This window comes from Aricia agestis, chromosome 2, assembly GCF_905147365.1.
Source record: "Aricia agestis chromosome 2, ilAriAges1.1, whole genome shotgun sequence".
NCBI classification, from domain to species: Eukaryota; Metazoa; Arthropoda; class Insecta; order Lepidoptera; family Lycaenidae; genus Aricia; species Aricia agestis.
Genome location: NC_056407.1, coordinates 11,015,757 through 11,042,602, shown reverse-complemented (window position 1 = coordinate 11,042,602; position 26,846 = coordinate 11,015,757). Strand labels below are relative to the sequence as shown.

Genomic DNA, 26,846 nt, shown 5'->3' with positions numbered 1-26,846 from the left:
CTTTATGTTCGATAAAAATATTTAAAAAATGTTTTTATGCAGTAAAAGAACGTAATTTGAAAATATTATGTATTTAGTTTTACTACAAGAACTGCTTCGTAAGAGGCCAATAAAAATATTCGTTATATTATTCGTAATGTTATCGTAAATAAATACCTTATTGTATTCTAGAATTAAGGACCGGAGGATTTTCAAAGATAGAGTTTGGCATATTTCAAAGGAATGTCCTTTTAAATATGCCAAACTCTATCTTTGAAATATTATAAAGAGACAAATCGCAGTCACAGGTATACCTATGCCTGATATTAGGTTTTATCCAATTATTGTAAAAGAAACGGAAGTTACTTTAGGACATAAAATTGAAAAAAAATATTGGTAGTTGTTTTATTTAACTTCACAATGGTCTATTATTTATTTTGTCACATTGATGAAATATTGGTCGTAATTGAAGTCAGAGCGAAAGAAAAAGGGCGGTGTCATTGTATTTGTGTTTACGTATGCCTCTCATTGTACCACACGGTCATCACAGGCCATTATACCCCTATTTGTTCTAGATCTTTTGTTGCGGCGAGGGTAACCGAACGTCAGACAACAATTTGTCATAAAATAAAAAGATTTATTATCCGATGTGTGTGCTGAGCTACTCTATTACAACCGTTATTCTGTCCCTTTACTTATAGCGAATAAAATGGAAATACGAAATGTAATATTGCAGCCATTTATTTGATAGTAAAATACTTATATCAAAACTGTGGCATCGTTATTACAGTCTGATAATGAAAAATAACGGATTTTGTAAAGTTTGCAATTGACTTTACTGTAAAATATTTTCTCAGACTGCTTATATAAAATACTAGATAATACAGAAATTTGTTTATTACATCGTCTGAAATAGAAATCATCCTATGTTTTTTCCGGCCTCTGGGGACTCAAGTATTCCTATGCCAAATTTCGTCAAAATCGGTTCAAAATAAAGAGGTTACAGACAAACAAGCACACTTGCGCATTTATAATATTGGTATAAAATCTACTTAAACGTGGACGTCATTATAATTAGACAAATCGAAAAGCGGTTTTCTAAATCTGGGGTAAATCTGACCAGTGGGTACAGAATAAGTAACAGATGGCAAGGTGTCCGCGAAAGGGTTAGCATCTGCCGGCAATAATCGATCACCGCTGTATTGTTTGTATTCATTGTGTCAATATTTACTGGTGTTGACTTCTACCCGATTTCCTCACTTAATTTTGCTATTTTGATTTATTATATTCGAATAACGTTACGACTCTAGCAAACGGGATTCCATGAGAATCCCGTTTTACTTTTGACGTAAGCAACTATAGAAAGTAAAATTTACTTTATTATTAATTTTTGTTACAAATAAAAAGCTCGAAACTTTGAAAATAGATTTTTTTACAACAGTGCAAAAAAGCATTAATTATATTGGACCTATGTAAAGTGGAGATCAATTACTCGTTTTATGATGAAAACTAATGAGATACACCTAAGCGCAACTCATCAGTGGTCATTCTAGGCTTTATCTAAGAAGTATAGAGAAAAAAAAATACACTCCAGCAAATATAATTGACGTCCATAATCTAAATAAAATATACTATAAAAGAATATCTTCGGTAACTTAGCACATACCATATTAAAGCATTCAGTCGAAGAAAGTCATCCTGAAATAGACATGGGAAACCCGCACTTTTTGTAGATATATTTCAACTTAGACGTTTAGACATGTGCTTAAGCAATTAAAAGTTTGTCGTCGACAATTAGTGGAGGCGAGACGAAACAATTTATAGCGCCCACCTCCAGACATGTGACACCCATTCGAGGCGGCTGTTAACAAATTAAAACCGATTTGTTCTGTTATTCTAATAGGGCAGGGGTTCCCAAACTCTTACTGGCTAAGGACAGTGGTCCCTAGCCAAGAAAAAAAGAAACTTACATGCGGAAATGCTTTGCGCATCCCAGGGTTTGTGGGACTATCCTGATAGGATCTTAAATATTGTCTCAAGAGGAAATTAGTATTACATAAAAATAATATGATAACAGTAATGAATGTAATTTCTAAGCGTGCACCTTCTTCATGTCTGCTATATTTTAATTTGAAAGTAAGCTATTTTATATTAAATTTAAAATCATTCTTACATCATTTTTTGTCTCCTGCAGATCACTGCTGGTCCACGGGCCACTGTTTGGGAACCACTGTAAAAGGGCAATGGGAAGTGTTTGCGTCGAGCATATTTTGACAAAATTTATTACCACCACGCCTCCTTCAGGGTGTTTTTTAGATTCATGACGAAGCGGATACACTGACATCTGTCGTACAGAATCGGGGCACGCCTCCCTCGATTATTTTCTTTTAAAATGAAAATCCATTTTTTTTCTCTGGTATTGGTAAACACGGTATCGATATTTAGATGTGGTGGTATAGTTAGAGAAAGTATAGGTTTGGCATAGACAAAATAAAAAATTTGGAGAGGAGTATATTATGTACCTATCTTAAAACGTATGTAGTCGTATCAAATAATAAGTAAACTCTTATCTGTATGTAATGCATCTACATTCTAGGAGTTTTAGGAGGAGTATGATTGTGTATAGCCGCAAATAAGTCATACTAATATTTAAGTAAAACAGAGTCAGGAGTTAGGATTTTAAAAATCTAGCTGAAATAGTTTGCATATTTGATATTAGAATATGGTTCTGTAGTTTTAATAGGATTAACTAACAAATAAAATCAAACGCATTAAAAGATGCTTTTTCATTTAGGATAATATCGAATGAAACATGTTATACAATATTTCACTGTTCGGCGAGCTTAGTAGCAGCGGAGATTTCAAAAGAATAAACTTGTGTTCACAGCCCACGGGGGTCAGGGGTTTTTGTCGAAAAACTGTTTTTTTTTTTATTGGCACGGCAGATCAGACGGCAGGCAGCAGACAGCATGGCACCGCAGTTTTTATGCTGCACTTTTTGCAACATAAATCAAAACATCGATTGTAAGAGTGAAATTTAAGATCAACAAAAAGTGATGTTTGTTGTTACCCGCATAATTATTCGGAATTTTGTATTTAGGAGTGCTCAACATTTGTGCACAAAAAAGGTTATAGTTAACTGTTACAACTTTTTTGTGTGCACATGATTAGTTTTGTCAAGTGATCAATGTTCATATTTTGGCGGTTTTCCATATTTGAACACGAAAAATGTTGCAGTTTAACTATAACATTTTGTATTGTAATCTATATATTAATACGTGAGCCAAAAACTTTGTATCGCTTTTGACGAAAAATGGGGAAACGTAGGTGAATGAAATTTTGCACAGTTATAGTTTATATGGTGAAGGTGTGCATCGAGCTAATATTATTTTGAAATTATGCTTTTATCATACATTTTTTTAACAAATAAAACATTACACACACTACAACACACACTAGGAAAAATGACAGGTTTTTGAGTGACAAGCCTATACATACGAATTATACTCTTTTATTTATGTTTGAAGCCTGTTGACAACAAGGTGACAAATTGAAAATGGATTATAGTTTTTTTTACTGAATCTGAGATACTATTAGACAATGCTTACACGGCCAGTCTGAGATCAGCTGAGTGATGAGTCCCAGAGACAAGAGTTGAAAAAAATATGATAAAGTCAATATTTTTACAAAATATAGGTAGTTATAGTCCTAATGTCGTTGAAACTAAGGTCGAATTTCGACCATTGGGCGATCTCTAGTTAAAATTAATACAAATACGTTTTTTTTTTGTTAAAAAGCAATAATTGGTAATATGTTATGATGAAATTAATAAAACATTCATTAAATAGAAACTGTAGGCCTCTGCACACTAGTTAAATAATGCTCAAATTGCAATTAATTTAAGTTTTTATAATGAAATATAAAACATAAGAATTCCTTAAAGACACCGAGACGAAGTAAAGCAAGATTCGATTATAACAAATTCCTTAATCTTTTTTCGTATCAGTGGTCAGATTTACTTGGATAGAGATAAAGTTTGTAATCTCGTCTCGAGACACGAACTAACAAAATAAATATTTGTCTCCAGCCTCCGGCACCGGGATGTGTGGCGACCAACTTTATCGAGGTAACACAAAAACGGTTATTATTACTTAGGTGGATTTTTGTAATCGTTATAACTTTATATTTTTAGGAAATTTTGGTTTCTTTGGTAGGGTACTTTAAGCAAAAGCTTTGCCTTGAGCAAACATAAGGTATCTAAGTGCTATATAATTATCTAGTAAATCGTGGTAACTATCTAGTTAAAACTTCAAGTTAAGAATATAAACAAACATAATAATATATAAAATGTGAAATTTTTTGAATCAAATATTGTTTTATTCGGAAGCTCATATAAGTAAGTACTATTTACCTTCGGACTTCTGTAGTGTTCTATATTCTGTAGTATTCATTTCTAACTAGTACCTACTCAAATAAAATCACGTTAAATTAACAAAAAAATTTATAAATAAAAACTATTATTAACGGTTTTAGGCATAGTCCACTAGAAATTCGCTAGGGGAAAGCATTTCTTTAACTAAGATTTTCCAATTAACGTTAAAACTAACAAACCAACCTAATCGTATAAGGTTATAAATGTTCCTAATACAATTAACATAGAGCCGCTTTTTCTATATAAAGCTTAGGCGAGGTGTAAAAAATTCTTCGATAACGACAAAATCAACGAAGGCTTTAGTAAGATTTTGCAAAACCAGCTCAATTTAAAATTAAAGCCACGAAACGTGTTTTTCGCGTATTTTATAAAAATCTCCGGATATGAGAACAATCTTCTCCGTAAGCCGAGCTACCGATATCATATGCAGTGCCTATAGAATTTTTTGTCATGCGAAAAAGGTGCGACGCCCGTATATTATAACCCCAAATTATTTTTTGGGGTGCGAAAATCGAAAGTAAATCTTTAAATTGGATTGCTCTTTTCAAATTTTCTGATTAAAAGGATAATGTATCTACGACTCTAGACGTAATGTTATATTAACAAAATATTATTTTAAAATCCGTGATAAACAGAGCTACTAAACAGATTTTAGTTTATAGCTGACCCGTGTTTGTTCCATAAAGTGAACATTTTTAACATGTGATTATGATGACATGTACCTAATTCTATTGAGAATAATGCAGCAATCTAATGATGAAAAATTATTAAAAATCATAGCCGTAATTTTGGGTAATGCGACAAAATATAGGAATAATATTATTATTACCGTAGTATAATTATTATTTTACTTTTGCTGATGCAAATTTGTCATAACAAATAGAATTATTGATGTCCTTAGACCTTACCCTAAGTTACATAATATTAGAAAGATATTACAGAAAAACAGAGGCAAGTAGAGACTGGAGAGAGACAATAGAGACTATATTATAGAGACAGATATTCGACAGAAAATTTCTAAAGATTCCATTCTACTTGGTGCCATGTTGGATAGCCATAATTGCCACCAAAGCTGCCTGAGCGTGCACAATCAACATCAATCCGGGCAATCATCAACGAATATTATTTGTATTGGTGTATCATGGGCCAACGCAAAATATATTAATGAATAATGATGCATTTGTCAATAATAGACAAATTCATTAAACAGCTGGGTCTCATACAACAAAGAGTAGATGACGACATCAATTGACTAATGAACTGACGCACAATACATTTAATAAATAAAAGTGAATAAAACTCGCTGTTCTTTTTTAATCCCCCATTTAAATTCAATGGCGGAGCAAGTGCAAGCCTAATCATCGCAATATAATGCTTCGTGGATAGGGGGACTTTTTTAGTGACAGAGCGAGATGGAAATAACATCTCCGTGTTGAAAAAAGAGACAAAAGCTAAAGCGTTTAATTTGAATTGACTTTAAATGATTACAGTGGCCCTTTTTGTGCACTGGTGATGGATCACTAATGAGTTTATTTGCTTCACGTGCATCGATACTTTGTTTACTTAATTCATCTTATGCACTGGCAAAAGAGAATACTTCTGAATATACCTCTATTCAACATAGAGGTATAATTAGAATTCTCTTCTCCGGGATTCTCGTATTTAACCACCGAAATTTAATACAGTATTAAACGGTAAGTTTTACACATTCACTCGATTGGATTGCTTGTAATTTTATTTCCCTTCATAAATAAAAATTATTATAACATGAAACTTAAGTGTTTCTAATTGCAAAGTGGTTTGAATTTATATATTCACGTGATTGAGTATAATATGTACTATAATCTGTATAACTATTAAAAAATATAATATATAAAGATAACCAGAAAACAGAAATTATAGACTTTGTTTCCCGGTCATTATTAAGAACCTATTGATACCTATATTATCAGTTTTCAGTTATCACAATCGGATCCTATTTTTAAGCATAACGTTGGTGCCACTGGAAACTTACATAGATTATCATAATGCTACCCTTTTAGACTTTGCCGTAGGCTAACTTCATCATCATCATCTAGTGCCCTCTTCATGTCGAAGTTCGGCTAACTTAAAAACGTTAATCTATCTACAACACTGCTGACCATAAAGTTAATATACCTAGCGGAATAGAGCAACAATCTCGAGCTGTCAGACGTAACCGAAATTGGTTTCATCTGTGGACTGTGTGTAAAAATATGTGTACGTACATGCACATACACGTAATACACTTACAAGCATGATCGAACATGATTTCTATGAGATTAAATTGTCAACGTGCGGCACGTGCCGACTGGACGTCAATAAAGAGTGCTGCTGTCATGTATCACACGTTTCTTTTTAACACGCAGTGTTACTCATAGTGACATCTCTCTTGCTCAAGCCTTTGTTTCTCTATTCCGCTAGGTATATTAACTTTATACTGCTGACAGTATAAACTCTTGTCAAAAAACCTCAGAAAGCGGACATAACTCCACCTGTTAGTACGAGTTAAAATTACATCTAAATTCAGTTTCGATCCGTTCTTTGTTTGCTCAAAAATTGTGTTGTAATTTGCTGTCCCTCGCGTCACTAATTGCGTGACTAACTCGCTGGGGAGAGTAATCCGATATTGATGCGTTTGTAAAAACTATCCGATACGACCCCCTGCATATCCAAATACAGGTGCCGAATTTTAATATTCTTTGCAAAAATTACACTATTCTTTTCATTGGAGAGTGCAATTTTATACAATAGTAAATCATAGTTGGGAATATGGATTGGAGAGGTATAAGTTATTTTGTTTAATTTGATTTCTAATGTCCAAAGATGTTAAAGACAATCAAAAAGGTGCCTTTTTCAAGTATGGTCATTTTTATGCCTTAGCGTCTTTGCGTTAGCAGCGTAATAATTATGCCTAGAAGATCCTTAGTCCTAATACCAGTAACCATACTTTACGAAACTTATTACAATTTAATACGTGCCCTTTTGATTTTACGCACCGCGGATGTTTTATTCGGTTCAGAAGAGTGTAGACGTCGTGTCCTCTACCGTGCACGTTAAAAATTTATCGTCGACGGAAATTTAAAAGCGTCTTCATATATTACCATACATTTTACTTCCCTATATTATCGTTTTTCCGCGGACGTCCACAATATCACCGCCACGTCCAGAATTATAAAAGCACACAATTAGTGCGGCACCCGGGTGCCGCTTGGGAGTTCAGTAATTTTTCTCGGTGGCTTCGTAGCAGTGCTACGGCCTACGGGCTACGGGTGTCTACGAAGTAGTTTCGTAGGCACTAGGCACTCATATAATTATTATACAATAAAGTATACTTCGAAATTGGATACTAATAACTAAATATATAAGTGTTATTATAATATCTTATATATAAAATTCTCGTGTCACAATGTTAGGCCGCGTACTCCTCCGAAACGGCTTTACTGATTTTAACCAAATTTTATATGCATATTCAGTGGGTTTGAGAATAAATAATAGTAAATTATTACAACTCGATACTGACGGCGACCATTGTTTGTGCGACGGGATAGCGATGGACGTACTTACTTATTTAGTCCTACTAATATTATAAAGGCGAAAGTTTGTTTGGATGTATGGATGTTTGTTACTCTTTCACGCAAAAACTACTGAATGGATTTTAATTTAAATAATTAAAATTAACGAATTTTTACAATAATATAGCTTATACATCAGAATAACACATAGGCTACAATTTTAACCGACTTTCAAAATGGGGGAGGTGTTATGTTCGTTTTTTTATGTTCAACGATCACTCCGCCGTTTGTTAACCGATTTTCAAAATGTTTCTTTTGGTATATAGGGTATCATGCCAATTAAGTATTATATTCACAAACGTGGTGATCTGATGAAGGATCCATAAGTAATCAAGGGAACTCCTCAAAATTTATATGGAAACGTGTGGTGACTTCGGTTTCGTGAGAAGTATTCTAAGCATATGCTACTAACAAGTAAGATTTTGCACCGAGGTATACCTGGTATACCGTGGTTCGGAAGGTGCTGAGAGAACTCTTGATTCTTTATAGATACAAGTTTTGGAGTTTCGGCGTTGTTTTAAGAACGGAAAGCATATTATGCTACTATGCAAATTACATTCATCATCATCATCATCACTACCATATTACACTATGCATCGTCGATTATGAGTCTATTATGACCCTGTTATTGGTACTTTTCATAGTATTTTAGATCGAGACTCGAGTTTGTCAAGCGATAATTTTAAAAAATCTATACTTAATATTGTAAACCTGAAGAGTATTTGCTTGAACGCGCTAACTTCAGGAACTACAGGTCCGATTTAAAAACTTATTTCAATGTTAGATAGCTTATTTATCGAGTAAGGCTACAGGCTATATCTCTATCTTAGCGTGATAATTCACGCTAAGACTAATACGACCTCAGGAAAATGTGGGGAAAACAGGGGAAATATTAGAAAGGGTATATCTCACGAACTACTGGAGCAATTTTTATGGCAATATTTGGCAATGATATAGAGTAGACCACGTGAAGAGAGTAGGGACATAAGCTATTTTTTATGGGAAAATGTACGGTTTCCGTAAAATTCCTAATTTACGCGGGCGAAGCCGCGTGGGACATCTAGTCACTTCAATAAAATAGTACGGGCGAAATACTTTAAATGGCAAAAAACATTTGCCGATACAGCTAGTTTAGGTATAAATTCTATCGATTTTGATCTCGAGGGTGTGAGGTGAATAACACGTAATTTTGTATACGTTGTGTTATGACGGGCGACGGGCCCACATCTCTCCCTCATCCCTGATTACCCGTGACGACCATCGCGGGCCGAATATTATCACCGAATAACTTCATTTTAATAACATTATGCCGACACTCGACTTCGCATGCAACGAGATAAAATACTTAACGTTTCCGCTCCGAAAAATCTTAACGAAAATTTATGTGATCGTTTTTTTATTTGCTCGTGTTGCATTCAAATTTGAGTTTATATTCGCAAATAAAGTTGATCTTTTCATTCCATCGGAATATATCTTCATAAAAATAAAACGGGCAAGGAACGACTGCGTACGAGGAACCGGCGGCGAACGAAACATGAAAAGTCCCCTTTATTTACTTGCGCAGTTGAATTTAAAATGGGATTTATTTGCCAATATAAAGGAGATTTACTCGTTTCATGAAAACGAATTTCCGATTATTTTTATTTAAAATGCGTCACTTCCTCCCTGTGTGCACACTCAAATTGGCATTTATAGTTTGTACGAAATTATATATTTCGCTGCCACTCCCATGCTGAAAAATTGTTTTTGGACTGTACCAAAAAGTTAATATACTTATCTAGCGGAATAGAGCAACAATCTCGAGTTGTCAAACGTAACCGAAATTGGTTTCATCTGTGTGCAAAAATATGTGTACGTATACACGCATACACGCATGCATGATCGGACATGATTTCTTTGAGATTAAATTTTCAGCGTGCGGCACGTGCCTACTGGACGTCAAAAAAAGAGTGCTGCTGTCATGTATCACACGTCTCTTTTTACCTCGCAGTGTTACTGATAGTGACATCTCTCTTGCTCAAGTCTTTGTTTCTCTATTCCGCTAGGTATAAACTTTATGGTCTGTATAACATATAGAGCTACGCGAAGTGATTGTTATATCGTATTACCGTCCGCTGTTTCATGATGATGGAGAGATATATATTATATACTAATAAAATAATATTTACCTTCTTGTGTATTTAGCTATTTACCTAACTGTGTAAGAACTGAAGTAGACGTGGGTCTTTCTACGGTGTTAACCATAAAGCTAACCTTTCATATTTGATACATTATATAGTATCAAATATACAATATCTTTTGTTGTATATTCTTAGCCAACGTAGATAATAATTAATCTAAGATTAATCACCATACAAAACCCAGTTTCTGAGTTTTTTTAAAAGACTGAGGGCCTGTTTCACCGCTTCCTGATTAGTGTCGAAAAGGCTATTCAACAATTAACTTGATAGATCAAGTATGGAGAATCTGTCAAAAAAGTTGTGAATAGCCTATTCGACACTCTATCAGAAAGTGATGAAACAGGCCCTTATCTTTGCATGAAATGAGTTGTTGATTGTTTAACCATTTGACGTTAGAAAATTAAAATCATTAGTGAATAGATAAAGTAGCAAGGGACCTCAGAAACCGGACTTTATAATATATTAGTATTGTTTGTATTTTATTGAATGTGTGAGATGATATTCTGTTGGTGAATCGAAATAAATAAATAAATAATAGTAGAGGAGGGGAGGGTGCTATTTTTGTAGTCACTCGAGCGTCATGGAGACTTAGTAGTAGGTTTTGTACATTTGATAAAACTAATTAAAAAATAATAGAGCGTTTTTTATTTTAGTGGTGGGTTCAGAAACTGCAGCCATTTTAAAGTTTTGACAAAGAAAATATATGACGAAAATTGCTTATTTAAGTCAGTTATAAATATTGTTTAGATAGCAAGGACTAAATTATTTAGTTTAGTGCAAAATAAAATAATTATCTGCGAAGCTTAGTTAGAAAAATAAGAAGCTTTACTTTTTTATACTTATTTTAAAATGTACCTACAGGCTTACCAAACCTTTGAATCGTCAGTGCTTTATATGGAAGCTTCTTTGGGGTATACTAAACATCCAGTATCTTAAGGACGCTATCACATTTTTTCACAAATATCAGCGATTTTCAGGTACCATTTTAAAGAATTAGGAGTCACACTGCAAGGATATTTTGGTTTCAAATGAAAGATAATATATTCATCTCCACGTCTATACCATAAACAATTTATAGCCGCATACAAAATTTTCACAACAAATACGTTTTAACCATCACAATAATCGCAAAAGATTAAAAAAATGGGGTTTGATTAGGTACCATTATGGCTAAATACACTGAACGAAGGAAAATAAATATACAAAAAATTGTTGCTTATTTAGCCCCTATACGAATAGCTAAATATTTTATATAAAAATAAATAAAATTTATATTTATAAGAAAAATAAGAAACGCTCTCAAAATTCCTTCATCTATTTTCGCCCTACTATCAAGAAAACGGCGAGCGTCGTAACCGCCACCGTACGAGTACAAGGCGCGCTGATATTGAATGTTATTTTAATGTCCTTAACGTCAATATTCGTACTGACCTGCTAATTTTTTAACCGACTTCCAAAAAACGAGGAGGTTATATATTCGGCAGTGGATTTTTTTTAAATTTTTTTATTTTTGTATGTTCGACCATTACTCCGCCGTTTGTGAACCGATTTTCAAAATTTTTGTTTGGTTATATTAGGTTTCACTCCAATTTGGTCCCATTTTCACAAAAGTGGTGATCTGATGATGGGATCCATGAGTGATCGAGGGAACTCCTCAAAATTTATATGGAAACATATGGTGATTTTAGTTTTATGAGAAGCATCCTAAGCATATACTACCAAAACGCAAGATTTTGTATCAAGGTATACTATGGTTCCGAAGATGCTAAGAGAACTCCGGATTCCTTATAGATACAAGTTTGGGGGTTTAGGCGTTGTTTTAAGAACTGAAAGCATATGCTGCTATGCAAATTACATTCATCATCATCATCATCATCATCACTACCATGTCAGGGTCACCAATGTCACAACTCACATGGTTGTATATGGATACAATATACACACAACACCATAAAATATCATCAGTCATCACGTTATGTCCTTATTTATTTGGTATATTTCAAAGTGATTTTAATATAAAAATATACTTAATGTTGTTTCATAATGTTGTTCCAAAATACATAATATTTCAAGTACCACAAAATTGAACATAAGTAACAAATTCAACCTTTACTCCAGAGCGTAAGGCACACATTTGGGTTGGACTGAAGGAAACGGGGCACTATGGAAAAAATACTTAGAAAATTTGTCGTCAAAATTTTAACCTCTTATAACCACCCTTTTTGAATATAGGTACCAATCGATAGGGGGCGCCAAGGGAAGCAAAAAAGCTCAGATAAACTTTTCTCAAAAATCAACTAACCCCTGTCGAAAGACAGGCCGAAATGTGACCCTCGTTAGCACGGAGAAAATACTTAAAAAAATTTGGACAAAAAATTCAACTAGAATTCGGAAAAGAGGCACTATTAGATAGGAAAAATTATTTAATACTTTTTAGTTCATATTATAAGGATGTTATTATTATTTTTACCTTGGAAGTCGGTTTTAATTTTTTATTATAAATAATAATGTCATAATTTTTGTGATAGCGTCCTTAATCTAACAGATCCGATGATATTTCAATGTAAAAAAAAAAACCTAGGTACCATAATATGAGAAATCTGATTTCTATACCATGATAACTAGACACACGTTGGAAGACTATACAAGCTTAATCTGACACGCTGGAGCTACTCCCGAAATCCCCTCTTCCCCTCCCCAACTATAGTATAGTCTTTCAGGAAATAATTACACACTAAAGTGCGTTTATAAGCTCTTTTAGCAGACCGTCGGGTCATTGCAGCGATTGATAAGTAGAGTGCCAAAGGGGTTCCGTATTCTTTGTGTATTATTTAATTTAAACATTTTGCTAGTTGTACGTTACATCGTACATTTACAACCATTGCCTAAAATAATATTTTTATTAAAACAACTCACGTTTTAATTTCTCTAGCGGCTCGTGGTGGAGCGGCGGGGCGTGATGCAGGGGCGTATGCTGCGGCTCGTGGTGTAGGGGCGCCATGAGGCTCGATATGGCGGAGCCGACGGACGCCGCCACCGACTCGTGGAGGTGCCCCCCGTGGAGCTCGAGCTCGCTGAGGCACATGTTCTCGCTTAGCGGCTCCATGCCAGCCGCCAGCGCCTCCTTGTACACTCGGAGATGAATGGTGAGGCTTGTCGGGTACGGTCGTAGAAACTGCCGCGCGCGCGGTGTTCAGATCGATCGCATGGATGTTGACCCTGTGAAAAGAGAGTTTTACTATTTATTTGGGACTAGCGACCCGCCCCGGCTTCGCACGGGTATAAAATGATTTAAATCGATCCAGTAGTTTTGATTTATTCATTACTGTCGGTGGTCCGTAGTCCGGTTCCGCCGAAAACAACCGCATCAAAATCCGTTGCGTTATGCGTAGTTTTAAAGATTTAAGCATACAAAAGGACATAGGGACAGAGAAAGCGACTTTGATTTATACTATGTAGTGATTGATGATTTGCATTACCATCGACATACGATTATAAAAGACTAGAGATCGCCCAATGGTCGAAATTCGACCTTAATTTCAACGACATTAGGACTACTACCTATATTTTGTAAAAAAATAATATTAACTTTATTATATTTTTTTCAACTCTCGTCTCTGGGACTGATCTCAGACTGGCTGTGTAAGCTTTGTCTAATAGTATCTAAGATTTAATAAAAAAAACTATAATCCATTTTAAATTTGTCACCTTGTTGTCAACAGACATCAACCATAAATAAAAAAAATATAATTCGTATGCATAGGCTTGTCAATCAAAAATCTGTCATTTTTCCTTGTGTGTGTGTTGTAGTGTGTGTAATGTTTTATTTGTAAAAAAAAATATGATAAAAGCATAATTTTAAAATAATATTAGCTCGATGCACTCCTTCACCATATTATAAACTATAACTGTGCAAAATTTCATTCACCTACGTTTCCCCATTTTTCGTCAAAAGAGATACAAAGTTTTTGGCTTACGTATTAATATATAGATAATTAAATGAATATTGAAACTTGAAAGTAATTAATGAGTTGTCTGCTCTGCCAAACCACGTCTATTTTGCTGTTGCTGTCACTTCGACTAAAGGGCCGAACTAAAATACTTATGTTTAACAAATTCTTTAATACCTACACCTAAATTCCTCTATCCATACCATTAGGTTAGTAAGCACCTTATAATGCAAAAATTTCAAACCAAAAATTCCATATAATTCAAAACTCTACCCTTCCCTTGTACCATAAACCTACATAGAACACGAAAAAACTTTTCAACACATTCATTTTGATATAGAAAGCGAGACTATATATCAGTAACAACATAAATCTTCATATCATCATGATTTAGTGCTTGTACACAAAGGATGGAAAACGCCATAAACAATCGCGATGGACCAACAGCTTTCATATTTCAAACGTCACGTGAGTTTTTGGATCATAAAACTTGGTCGCATAATAGCTGCAAGTGGAAAAGGCTCGGATATAGTGATTTATTCGTTTAATTGCCTTTTTTACATCCGGCTTTCGGAATTCAATATTCGACAAAGAGAACAAAGGCGGCGCTGAATCGCTATCGCCGGTCGGACCGTTTCGTATGCATTTTTCAATCGTTAATATTATCAAACATGAAATAACGGAGGTTAGTCGAATCTGGATTAAAAATAAATTGCTGATTCCATTCTGTTTGTCCAACGTTTTGCTTTGTGCGTTAATCCGTTGTAGCGTAATTTTATTCAGAATTGTAGCCATTATTTTGAAACAATAACGAACAAAATTTTTATACATAGTTCTAAATTGTTAATACACCTTCTCATTTTGTTGATATTTATATTTTTAAGTGTTGTTCAAGTATTCAGAAAAAATAAACCTAAATTGAAATTAGATTTCCATAAAACACGAAATAGCATTCATAGAAGCCAAAGCGAAACTGTTAAGTAAGTACCTAATTGGATAAAGCTAAAATCATCGATCGGCCTGGGCCGCCTTTATCCCTTTAAACCGATGTAAGCCTTTTTTAAGCTGAAAGATTTAAGTTGGCGAAAGTGGCTGACTCTATTAAAAGGCGTCTCTTTGGAATCGACTTTGGAGGCGATTTAAATATCCCTTTATTTCAATAGATTTTCTTTTTCTACTTTATTCTCTTTAACTTTGTTTAAAGTTATCTTTGTGTGATCTAACTACCTCTATGAAAACTGTTGGTAAAATTATTTGGATTTCTATAATATTAGAACATCTGGAGGCACAGTAGTTCCCCCGCCAAGGCGAGTAGAACAAAATGCAAGCCTAGTACGTCTACTAGTAATCCGACTATCGAATCTTTTCTCAGAGCGTTTCGAGATAACTTCAAACCCAAGTAGGGTTTGAATTACACTAGATATACATGAAATGTTAAGAATATCTTTCCTGTAGCGGATCTATTAAACATGAAAAGTTATGATGCACAATATTGTAAAGTAAGGACGAGTAGAATCAAATGCTTGGCTTACATAATATTTTATTATGATCTGATATCTTTTACATAGCCACCATACTCTCGTCCTCATGTCATTTTACATGAAATTATTTTGATTGGAATTATTTTAAATGTTTTAAAAGTTGAGGTAGTTATTGGTAACTATTGTTTTAGGCTCAGCGCAGCAGAACGGAGGACAGTGGAGAGGATTTTATTAACGCACTTGAAAATAAACTTTAAAATTATAAAACTAAAGTGCGATAAGGATTCATATGTCAGGTGAAAAAGGACGACGCGGAATCATCAACAAGTTTTTTTTAATAGCTCGATGTATTATATCGTCGTTGCAAAGATAAAATCTCTCATGTGACATTTTTAAGTTTCCGAGAAAAACGATAAAAACTGTCTACTGAAAAAAAAATGTTAGAAGATTTGTAATTTTTTTTATGCAGATACATTTAGCGTTTACAAATGGATATTTGTGGATATAATTATCAGTAATAAATGTTAAGAAAAGCCTGAAAAGTATATTTTTAACGATTCCGCTGCACATAAGACATTTTAGCTGCAAACTTTTCTTACATAAGAGATATTCTGCATTATTTTTTTGTGTTTTCTTATTGCAACTAAGATATTCTAACTATTTATAGAACTTACTAAATTAAAAATAATCGGCCAAGTGTGAGTTGGACTCACGCGCGATGGGTTCCGTACCGCTATAGAGCAAAATTTAGCCAAATTTTATGTTTTTTGTATGGGATATGGCCCCCCTTTAATTTTTATTTTATTTAAATATTATTATTAATTATTAAAGTACACAATATATATTTCAGTACTTACTCTGTGAAAATTTCAAGTGCCTATTTATTGCCATTATTGATATAGAACAAAAAATGCCAAAAAAAATCTAGTTTATTGTATGGGATTTCCCATACAATAAAAAAATTCCCATACAAAAAAACAAAATAAAATATTTATTAATTTTATTTTGTTTTTAGTATTAGTTGTTATAGCGGCAACAGATATACACAATCTGTGAAGTTTCAAGAAGTCTAGCTATAGCCGTTATTGAGTTACAGCCTGGAGACAGACAGAGAGACGGACAAACAGACGGACTTACAAATAATTTGGTGACTGCGAATATATTTTTCTGGAATCGCGATCCTGACCCTAGTAGCTTTTGGTCCAATAATCATTATGGCGCAACTTATAAAGCACAGAACCACTGGCGTATATTTCAGCCCTCTTATGTCTAACACGACTGGATCTCCCTTTTTGCCGGGACGTACAGATTTGAAGTTTGTTTCGAGTTCTTCGTAATTAAGAAAGAACTCACTGATTTAACACAGTGCCGGTCCTAACCAAATTTTCAGGCGGTGCTAAAACCAAAAGTGGCGCCCTTCTAAATAAAAATAATGTGGATTAGTTCACAGGTGGTGCTGCTTATAGAAACGTTAGGGCTGCGGGTCGCAGTCGAAACGACGTAGGCCAAGTTTTTATTTTGACCCCCGAAGCGCCGCCTTTGCGGCAGCATCACTGCGCATCGCAGGGATATGGAGGAGAGTGTGCTAACCCAATGGCGCCAACAGGTGCTTGTCATTACATTAAGTACCTGGCAAGACCACATGGCCTTCCCAACTGCCAGCCGCCGAACTGTGAAAGCGATCTAGTCGATACTACAACAGGGGATCACACATTCGATGGACGCCCTTACCTTTGGTCATTACCTGCACCGAGGAACGGGCAGGAGGAAACCATCGCCTAGGTGCCACTACAGTGAGGAAGAGGATGTTAAATTTTAACAGCGAACGGGTATTTTGGTCGAGCTTGCTGCATTGGATACACATAATCACTAGGCGCGTAAATAGGAGGTTTGATGTACTGGTTCAATAGTTGAATGGACACTGTCTACTTCCATCGTCGTATAACCTTTTTCTAAATACTACTGCTCAATTACAATGAAAGAAATAACGGTAGCTATTTCCACGCGGGCAAGAATTAAAATATATCGACGAGTATAATATCTACTTGGGCCAGGTCTCCTTTAACAAAAGACTAGGAAAGGAAGTCAATCGTCGAATTTAAAACGCCTGGAAGAGCTACTGGTCCTTGAAGACGCTGATGAAGGGAGATTTGCCAATCTCCCTGAAACGCAGACTCGTCGACATGACGTGTATTCTGCCCATCCTAATCTACGGTGCTCAGACCTGGTCATTCACCGAGTCGCAAAGGTTCCAGTACGGGGTTTGTCAAAGAGCAATGGAGCGCAGCATGTTAGGTGTAAGACTAGCTGACCGAATAAAAAACAGCACGCTGCGCTCCAAAACAGGTGTTAAAGACGTCGCGTCGGCATGAAAGCTGCAAAATTTAAGTGGGATTAAAATGGTTCCAGAGGACGGAAATGGTAAGATGAACTGGATCAGAATGAAAATGTTCAATAACTTTATATAATGACTGATGTAATGAAAACTGGCCAAGTTAGATCTAATCTACTTTAAGATCTCACATTATTTAAATAACATCAATTGTTATAGATATTCAATAAAGCAAAGAAATAGACTCTATTATAATTTATGTAATTGTTCATAATGTTATTTGGTTCCTATACATTCATATTTCGATTTTCCATATAACTTGGCACTCATTTAGATCTCCATCCTTTTTACGGCGAAGTCAAAAGACAAGAATAATGTTTGTATGGAGCTTGGCTTTCCATTTTTACATTTATGTTTTTGGTGGGATAGAATTTTATACAATGTGTTAAAATAATTATTATATTAGCTTAGCTTAATGCACGGTTATGGCAATATATTAAAAATTCGTGAAAATTAGATGCATCTTTGTGATTTTTTCTAGAGAAAATTTCAAGATATTATGTTTTCGCTTAAATCAAGTAATTCGATAATAAGTAGTATTACCTTAACACAGAAAGAAATACATAAAGAATTACGTTCTCTGGACTCTTCTAAAGGTGCTGGTGTTGATGGTATCCCTCCACTGTTTTTTAAGGAATCTGCATCTGCCATATATCTACCACTGCACATTATATTTAACATTTGCTTACACGAAGGTACCTTTCCTACTATGTGGAAAACTGCCAGAATTGTCCCAGTTCACAAGGGCGGTAACAGGAGTGATATAGAAAATTATAGACCGATTTCAATTTTACCAACTCTGTCAAAGCTTTTCGAAAGACTAGTTCATAATAATATCTATCCCGTGCTACATCAAATCATAATAGAAGAGCAACATGGCTTTGTGTCACGGCGATCTACAACCACAAATTTACTTATCTATATATCGGATTTATTTGAAGCTCTAGATCGCAATATACAAATAGACAGTGTCTATACAGACTTTCGAAAAGCCTTTGACAGAGTTGATCATAAAATTCTATTAGAAAAATTAGCTTTCAACGGCATACGAGGTAACTTCTGGCGCTGGTTTAAGTCGTATATAACGAACCGCACTCAAAAAGTAATGATTAATGGGTTTGAATCTGAATATGTATCTATCACCTCTGGGGTACCCCAGGGGTCTATTTTAGGCCCGTTACTTTTTATCCTTTTTATTAATGACGCTCGGCTCTGCTTTAAGTTTTGTAAGTTCTTACTCTACGCTGACGACCTCAAAATTTATATGCGTATACAAAATAGTGATGATCATACTAGACTTCAAGACGACCTCAATAGATTTTCTGCTTATTGTAATAAAAATAAACTATCACTTAGCATTAACAAATGCAAATCCATAACTTTCACAAGAAAACGCTTTATCAGTAAATTTATCTATACGTTGTGTAATCAAAATTTAGAACATGTTGACTCAATCAGGGACCTGGGAGTGATTTTAGACAAAAAATTACACTTAGATTTGCACATTAATAATATTATACGAAATTCATTCAAAATGTATGGTTTCGTAATGAGATCATGCAAAGCATTTGTGCACTTCTCAACGTACCTTTACATCTACAAATCACTTATTCGATCGCAACTTGAATATGCTGTGGCAATTTGGAACCCGTACTATAAAAAATATAGTAACGCACTTGAAATGGTTCAAAAGAAATATCTGCGCACGGTGCAATATAGATGTTGTCGTTCCCGTGAATCTTACAATACTTTGCTAAAGACACACAATCTTCTCCCACTAACATCTAGGCGAATCCAATTAGAAATGATGCTTTTATTTGATCTATGTCATAATCGTTATGATTGCATTTCTTTAAATAACAAAATATGTTATAGGACACCCCTTACAACTCATTCTCGTAGGCCTCATCAGATATTCTTTTCTGCAGTTTGTCGCACCAATATTGGTAAGCGCTCACCATTTTATAGACTAGTTGATACGTTTAATAAAAACTTTCTCTCCGTAGACATCTTTAACGATAAGGTATCGAAATATAAAAAAGAGATCCTTAAACTTTTGCCAAAATACACCCAAGACTCCGACTATATCTCCTGAGTTTCGATGGCAACATTTAAATTTAATAATTTTATTTTCTTTCTTTTTTCTAAAACTATGTAAGTAATAATTAAATATTTACACTACACCTACTGTTAATTATTGTGGCTTGTAATATTTAATTCTTCTTTTCTACCAAGTTAAAGTATCTATGTAATATTTTGTAAAAATATCTTGTTTTATTATTAACATACTTTCTACCTAGTATTCATGCAATAATCTGTACATTTGCTTTTTACTGAATGTATTGTCTCATTATTAAATCTAGTAATATGTAGTTAACGTAGTTGGTACCATAGTTATTAAGATTAATCTGTATGTAACTCTTTTTGGTAATATATACTTTGGTTACTGTTTGTTGACTCAAATAAACTTAAAAAAAAAAAACAAATTCTTGAAAAATATACAGACCAACTTATAACCTCCTCCTTTTTGGAAGTCGATTAAAAATATAATGTAGTATCTATGTTTAGATGCTTATTTTCAAGTACTAGAGATCGCCCAATGGTCGAAATTTGACCTAAGTTTCAACGACATTAGGACTACTTACCTAAAATTTAGGTTATTTTGTAAAAAAAATATTGACTTTATCATATTTTATTCAACTCTTGTCCCAGAGGGACTCAGCTGATAGCTCCGACTAGCCGAGTAAGCATTGTCTAATAATATCTAAGATTCAATAAAAAAAACTATAATCCATTTTCAATTTGTCACCTTGTTGTCAGCAGACTTCAACCATAAATAAAAGAGTATAATTCGTATGTACAGGCTTGTCACTCAAAAATCTGTCATTTTTCCTAGTTTGTGTGTTGTTGTGTATGTAATGTTTTATTTGTTAAAAAAATGTTATCATACATTTTTAATTAGCATAATTTCAAAATAATATTAGCTCGATGCACTCCTTCACCATATAAACTATAACTATGCTAAATTTCATTCACCTACGTTCCCCATATTTCGTCAAAAGGGATACAAAGTTTTTGGCTCACGTATTAATATATAGATAAAAATGAATTATAAAATCGTCAATTTTGGGTTAGTCGCCCCCTTAATAAAATTCTCTTTTCTGCGCTCCGTTCTGTTTGTGCTGAACATATTAACTTTGAATAAGGGAGATCGCAGACTCGATCACACAAAAAGTGTGTCTGCGATCTCCCTAAAATTCAAGCTTTAATGCTTGGTTCAAACTTCAGAGTAATTTTTAGAGTTTGCTTTTTGTGTCTTAAAACTACCTTCTAACTTGCTCTGCATTTGACACAAACACACTTTAGTAATTAAAAAAATATATACCTATATCTGCTCTTACTTAATCCTAATTCCATATTATCACTCTACCATCAGACAGGCAGATAAAAGCTGAGACATGTTTCGAGTTTTGATCGAATTCTACTTTTGATACTAAAACTGAAAGAGACCAAACACGTAAGAAATTGATATCGTGTTGATTGAATGTAAAACATGTGTAAGTACAACGTATCAGTCAATATTTGACTCGATGTATTTGTATCAGCTCTATCTCAGATAACATGATTTTATGGCATCCGATGTTGACACGAAGCGCTGATAGATCCGTGAGAATCGCTCACTAAAACTCACCTCGAGTTTCGACTGTGGCTCAGCAATAAAATGTTTGTGGGTCATGAACGCGCGTATCCATACTAATATTATGCGTAAGTCTGTCTGTCTGTTAACTATTCACGCTCAAACCGCTGAACCGATTTTGCTTAAAGGTATGGTTTGAGTCCCGAAAAAGGATATAGAACACTTTTTATACGATAAACCACGCGTAAACGAATTTTCATCATGTTGTTAAAAATAAAATAACATGCATTTAAAAATATAAAATACTAGCTGTCCCGGCAAACGTTGTTTTGCCATATAAATAATTTTTGGTATGAAAAATAGATGTTCGCCGATTCTCAGACCTACTCAATATGCTCACAAAATTTCATGAGAATCGGTCAAGTTGTTTCGGAGGAGTACGGGAACGAACATTGTGACACAAGAATTTTATATATAAGATTATACATTTTAATCATAATGTTATGTGTACCTATGAATATGTAGTATATAGTATGAAAGTATCAATTAAATGCTGAAAACTGCAAACAAGAACACAAAACTGGCTTTTGGGACTGTATAAAAGCATTCAAGTATATAATAGGATTACGTATTATTTCCAGTTGTCTTGTCACCATAACAAGTCCTTTGGATACTTAGCCCTGAGATAGGTGAACGTGAAGTGTGGACGCGGCGTCCATTAGGTATATATTATTGAATACAACAGTTTGCTGGGAGTCTTCGACAATTAAGTAAGTATAATATTAAATCTTTAATAGTCTACTCGTGCCTGAAAATAGCAAAGCAGAATTACCGAATAAAACGTAAAATATCGTATTTTTCCTTCAATTTATATTTCTCTTAGAAACTAGCATTCTATTTTTGGAAAGATAAGTTTTTATCATTCATATCGATACAACATGCATTAAACACTTAAAATCAACTTTAACTGGACGTATAACTTTCAACCGACAAATACAGCAGAACATGATATCAAATTATTGTATTACAGTAATGTGAGTTATTAACATTGTATTAGATATAACTGTACAATATGATATTTGTCAATGTTATGAGCTGAAAGCATTTCTATAGATAAGGCTTATCACGTAATTTGTTCGTTCTCATTTCCTGTTATTGATTGATTTTGTAACATTCAGCGGTAGTTCGCAAGTAACACAGGTAGATTTTTTGACAGTTAAGATTGTAAGCGCTTACTTTATGACTGAGAATCTGTACAGGGTCTAACAAAACGAACCGATAATACTTTAGTGTGTTTATGTGTTCCCTATATAGAGAGAGATTCCTTCACCGAGAAAGTAGCAGCGCTAAAGGAGTATTTTTTGTGACAAGGCAAGCTACTATAGGTCATGAATTTTCTCATACAAAAGTATTAAAAAGTTACGCTTTTGGAGCTCCCACGCTCACAGTGACAATATATTTTAAGGGACAAATACACATAACACACCCTAAAGTTTTGGTTTATTACACTCTGTAGGTATAGTGTATAGGTATACCGTACAGTACACCTATACCTTAGTATACCAATGTTTAACCTGTTCTGACTGTTCATACTGGACTTGGTTAACCCATGTACAAAGTACTATCCGAGAAGTTGATTCCTAGGCAAATGGCGGACCAAAGTAATTTGGTCGAGTTAAGTCAAACCCATCCGACCGATCACAGCTAATATTGAATTGACAAAACCCGGCCAAATGACGTAGGTCCGTCAATTGCCTATGAAATAATTTCTTCGATGGTACAAAGTACAACGGTAGGGAAGAAGCTAGGGAAATAAAAAAATCTCTATTAGTTGGAACAATCTCTATAAGATGCAGCTGTCTTGTAGCGTACACTGCGTTATAATAATTATATTATAATATATATAGACTATAGAGGTAGATACAATCTACATATTAATTAATACAATTAATACGCGCGACGAAAATCTTTGTATCCCTTTGACGGAAAATGCGGAAACGTAGGTGATTGAAATTTTGCACAGTTATAGTTTATGTGGTGAAGGAGTGCATCGAGCTAATATTATTTTGAAATTATGCTTTTATCATACATTTTTTTAACAAATAAAACATTACACACACACACTAGGAGATTTTGATTTTTAGATTTGACACACGAATTGCACTCTTTTATTTATGGTTGAAGTCTGTTGTCAAATTGAAAATAGATTTAGTTTTTTTATTGAATCTTAAAAAATGTTAGACAATAATTACCTCTTACACGGCCAGTCTGTCATCATTTGACTTTATTAATCTGAGACTGTCGCAGGAATTATTTCTAAAAAATAATAAAGTCAATATTGTGATATTAGAATATCAATAGAAAAGCGTTGAAATTTGAAACTTGTAATTTAATTCTTTATTTAAGGTCGAATTTCAACCATTGAGCGATCTCTAGTATTCATAAAGTTATATAATATTTAGTACTGTACAATGATTATCCAAATTATTTATTGTAATCATATTAGTTCGCTTAAAAAATCATCATAATTCATATCCAATCGTTTATTTCTGCTAAATACACAATCGTATTTTATAAGTGAAACAAATAACCATACGAGCTCGAGCATCACAAACCTCATATAACAAAACTTGTAACTTCTATTTAATACATAGGCCTAAAAAACTTACTGTAGTTTAACTATGTCAAAACGCAGTTGTTATAACCTAAAAAATATGTTGCCGAGCGTTAGGTTGTTACAAAAATGGATATAATATTTTGCGGCATCATTAAAATTCAATAGTAACAATTTTCAACCCTCTATAATCGCATAAAACCTATTATTAGGTACCTACTTTTAATTAAGAATATTGTGAAAATCTTGATATTATTAATATCTCTTAGATAAAATAGGTCTAATAAGAAACAATATCAGGGTTTATTATGATTAATTTCACTGTGGTATTAAAAAAAATTGAGCAGAAGTCTTGTAAATTAAGACCTTATTTCAATACTTTTTTTAAAAACCGTATAGCAATACCTAATAAGTAAAAATTGAATATTGATGGAAAAAATGTAGAGTAAGGAAATATGCATCGTCAAATAAGAATGTAGGAATATCTTCTTTATTATGTTGGTAGCTTGTTTTTGTTATTTAGTTCATTATGAAAAATAATCCCCTCATTCATTGCAGCCGTCGCATACGGCAACTCTACATTTGAATACCATTGTAAGTTGTATCTCTAACAGTAAACTAACAAATTTTTGTTTGAACTAAATAATAATATGTATTTACAATACTGGTATTAATACTGATTTACTTGATCTGAATTAAGTATAAACTATATAAAATCAGCAATTGTTGTTTCCGCTACACAGTTTCTCTATGTATATTGCCTTATCATAACCTAACCTAAAATACTTTTGAGCTCTTTTCATTCTTTTGCATTTGCACAGGAAAATAGTGCCTCTTTATATCAATAGTGGATTTAATCAAGTAGCATTGATCCTTACTAAACCTTTTCACCGTCATGCTCAATAATATTGAGAATTATTTGGTAATACCGATAAAAAAAAGTTAGCAGCTTTACCCACCGTATGTTCGATAGAGCCGGTTGTTTTGGTTTCGTCGGTAGCTAGTCGGTTCGTTCCTCAAATTTTCACAGAGTTAGTGCACGAAATCCGATAATATCCGTCATAATCTGAGGCAAGCCGGCGGATTACGCGTCCACGCACCGCCCGTCACCCACTAACGTAAACACCAGAACCGATACCGATAAATCAAAGCGCACGATCCGCGACGGGAATCCGCTAAATCCTTGCGGGGATCGCGTAAAAAATACTAGTATTAAAAACAGTCTTAAGTGGGCTTACGAACGCGGCGCGGAACGGCCCGCACTGGCTCTAATCTCGGCCACTTCCCGACGCAATTTGAACCTAACTCCACCACTCTATACATCATCTGGCGGCGCCCGCCCACCGCGCCGTCGCATCCCTATCCGTTGGTCTCGCTCGCTCTCGTGTATTTCCCGCATCGTGCCGCTCGCTTCCCCCCTGAAATCTCGCCGCGCGGTATTTTCAGTGCGTGCGGGCGAGGGGGAATCAGTCAGCTGGCCGAACTTATGCGGATAAAATCGACTTTTTATCGGCTCGCTGTGACGCTTCGTGACGTCACTGTTTACACCGGTCAAACGTGGACACTATTCCATTCAATGATTTATGATGCTTATCTTTTTATTAACTTGGTAACATTATTACATTTTTTCTACTTTCGAAAGTAATTACCTGCCGGCTCTTGGTCTATTATGAGTCGGCTTGCTCGGAATGTTATTTTATTTGAAATTCTACTTATGTTTTGCACTGAAAATATATTCTAATACAACATTAAAGCAAATATTTCCTGGCATGCTTGTTAGTATTATGAATATCTAAAACGTGCTGCAAATTTTGTGCATAAATTGTTCGCAGCTATATGATAAACTAGGCTATTTTAAATCGGGCGATACGTTATCCTCAGCATACAAATAATTGCAGTTTAAATCGCGTTCTATGCAGCGTCGCCCGCAATAAATAAGCGGGCGTTCGCAACGTAAACAGATCGGGCGCATTAACCGCGTCGGCGTATATAAAGAGAGCGATATAAATATAAAGTTCCCGCTAGCTACCGCGCGAACTTAGCTAAACAACGCCATAATTGCCTTCATTACTTAAATTACTGAAATTATTTATTCAAAAAGCTGGCAACATTTAGGCGCGCGAGGCCCCGCCCATTTCGCGTGGCGGGGCCAATGGGAGGCGAGCGCGCGGGAGTGGGAGGGGCGCGGGCAATATGGCGGACTGAGAGGGAACCTTCTTGACACGGGCGCCGCGGAAACTCGCCGGCGCTACGTGCGCTACGCTCTCCTGACTCTATGTGCACCACAAAACCCAATTATAAAGAAATTCCTAGTCATTTCAGTGAAAAAGATACGTTTATGATGAACGTTTTTGGAAAAATGAGCAACCATGAATTGTTCAATAAGTGAATCCTTTCCAGGACCTCCCTGAAACTTGCCGACGGGATGTGCGAATCGGCTCATATTCGTAAGTAGATTTTTTAAGTCTTTAACAGGAAAGCCTAGGTTGTAAAATAACCTCCTTTATTTAGGTCGGTCAATAATGTTAATAATGTCTTGTAATAATAGTAATTTTTCATTCTTCAATAATAATTGTACCTATAATAGA

The 26,846-nt window shown here is 34.5% G+C and overlaps 1 protein-coding gene across 2 annotated transcripts in view; it reads right to left on the bottom strand.

Annotated features, from left to right (window-relative positions):
- The window catches only part of LOC121739834 (pituitary homeobox homolog Ptx1), a 53,298-nt gene extending 27,714 nt beyond the window's left edge, over positions 1 to 25,584 (bottom strand). For both annotated transcript variants that reach the window (XM_042132420.1, XM_042132421.1), the window contains exons 1-2: positions 25,218 to 25,584; positions 13,101 to 13,403 (exon numbers count right to left, since the gene is read on the bottom strand). In XM_042132420.1, coding sequence (XP_041988354.1) covers positions 13,101 to 13,290 — 190 coding nt within the window. In that variant the 5' untranslated portion in view covers positions 13,291 to 13,403; positions 25,218 to 25,584. The remainder of the gene's footprint in view (positions 1 to 13,100; positions 13,404 to 25,217) is intronic.
- Between the last annotated feature and the right edge of the window lie 1,262 nt (positions 25,585 to 26,846).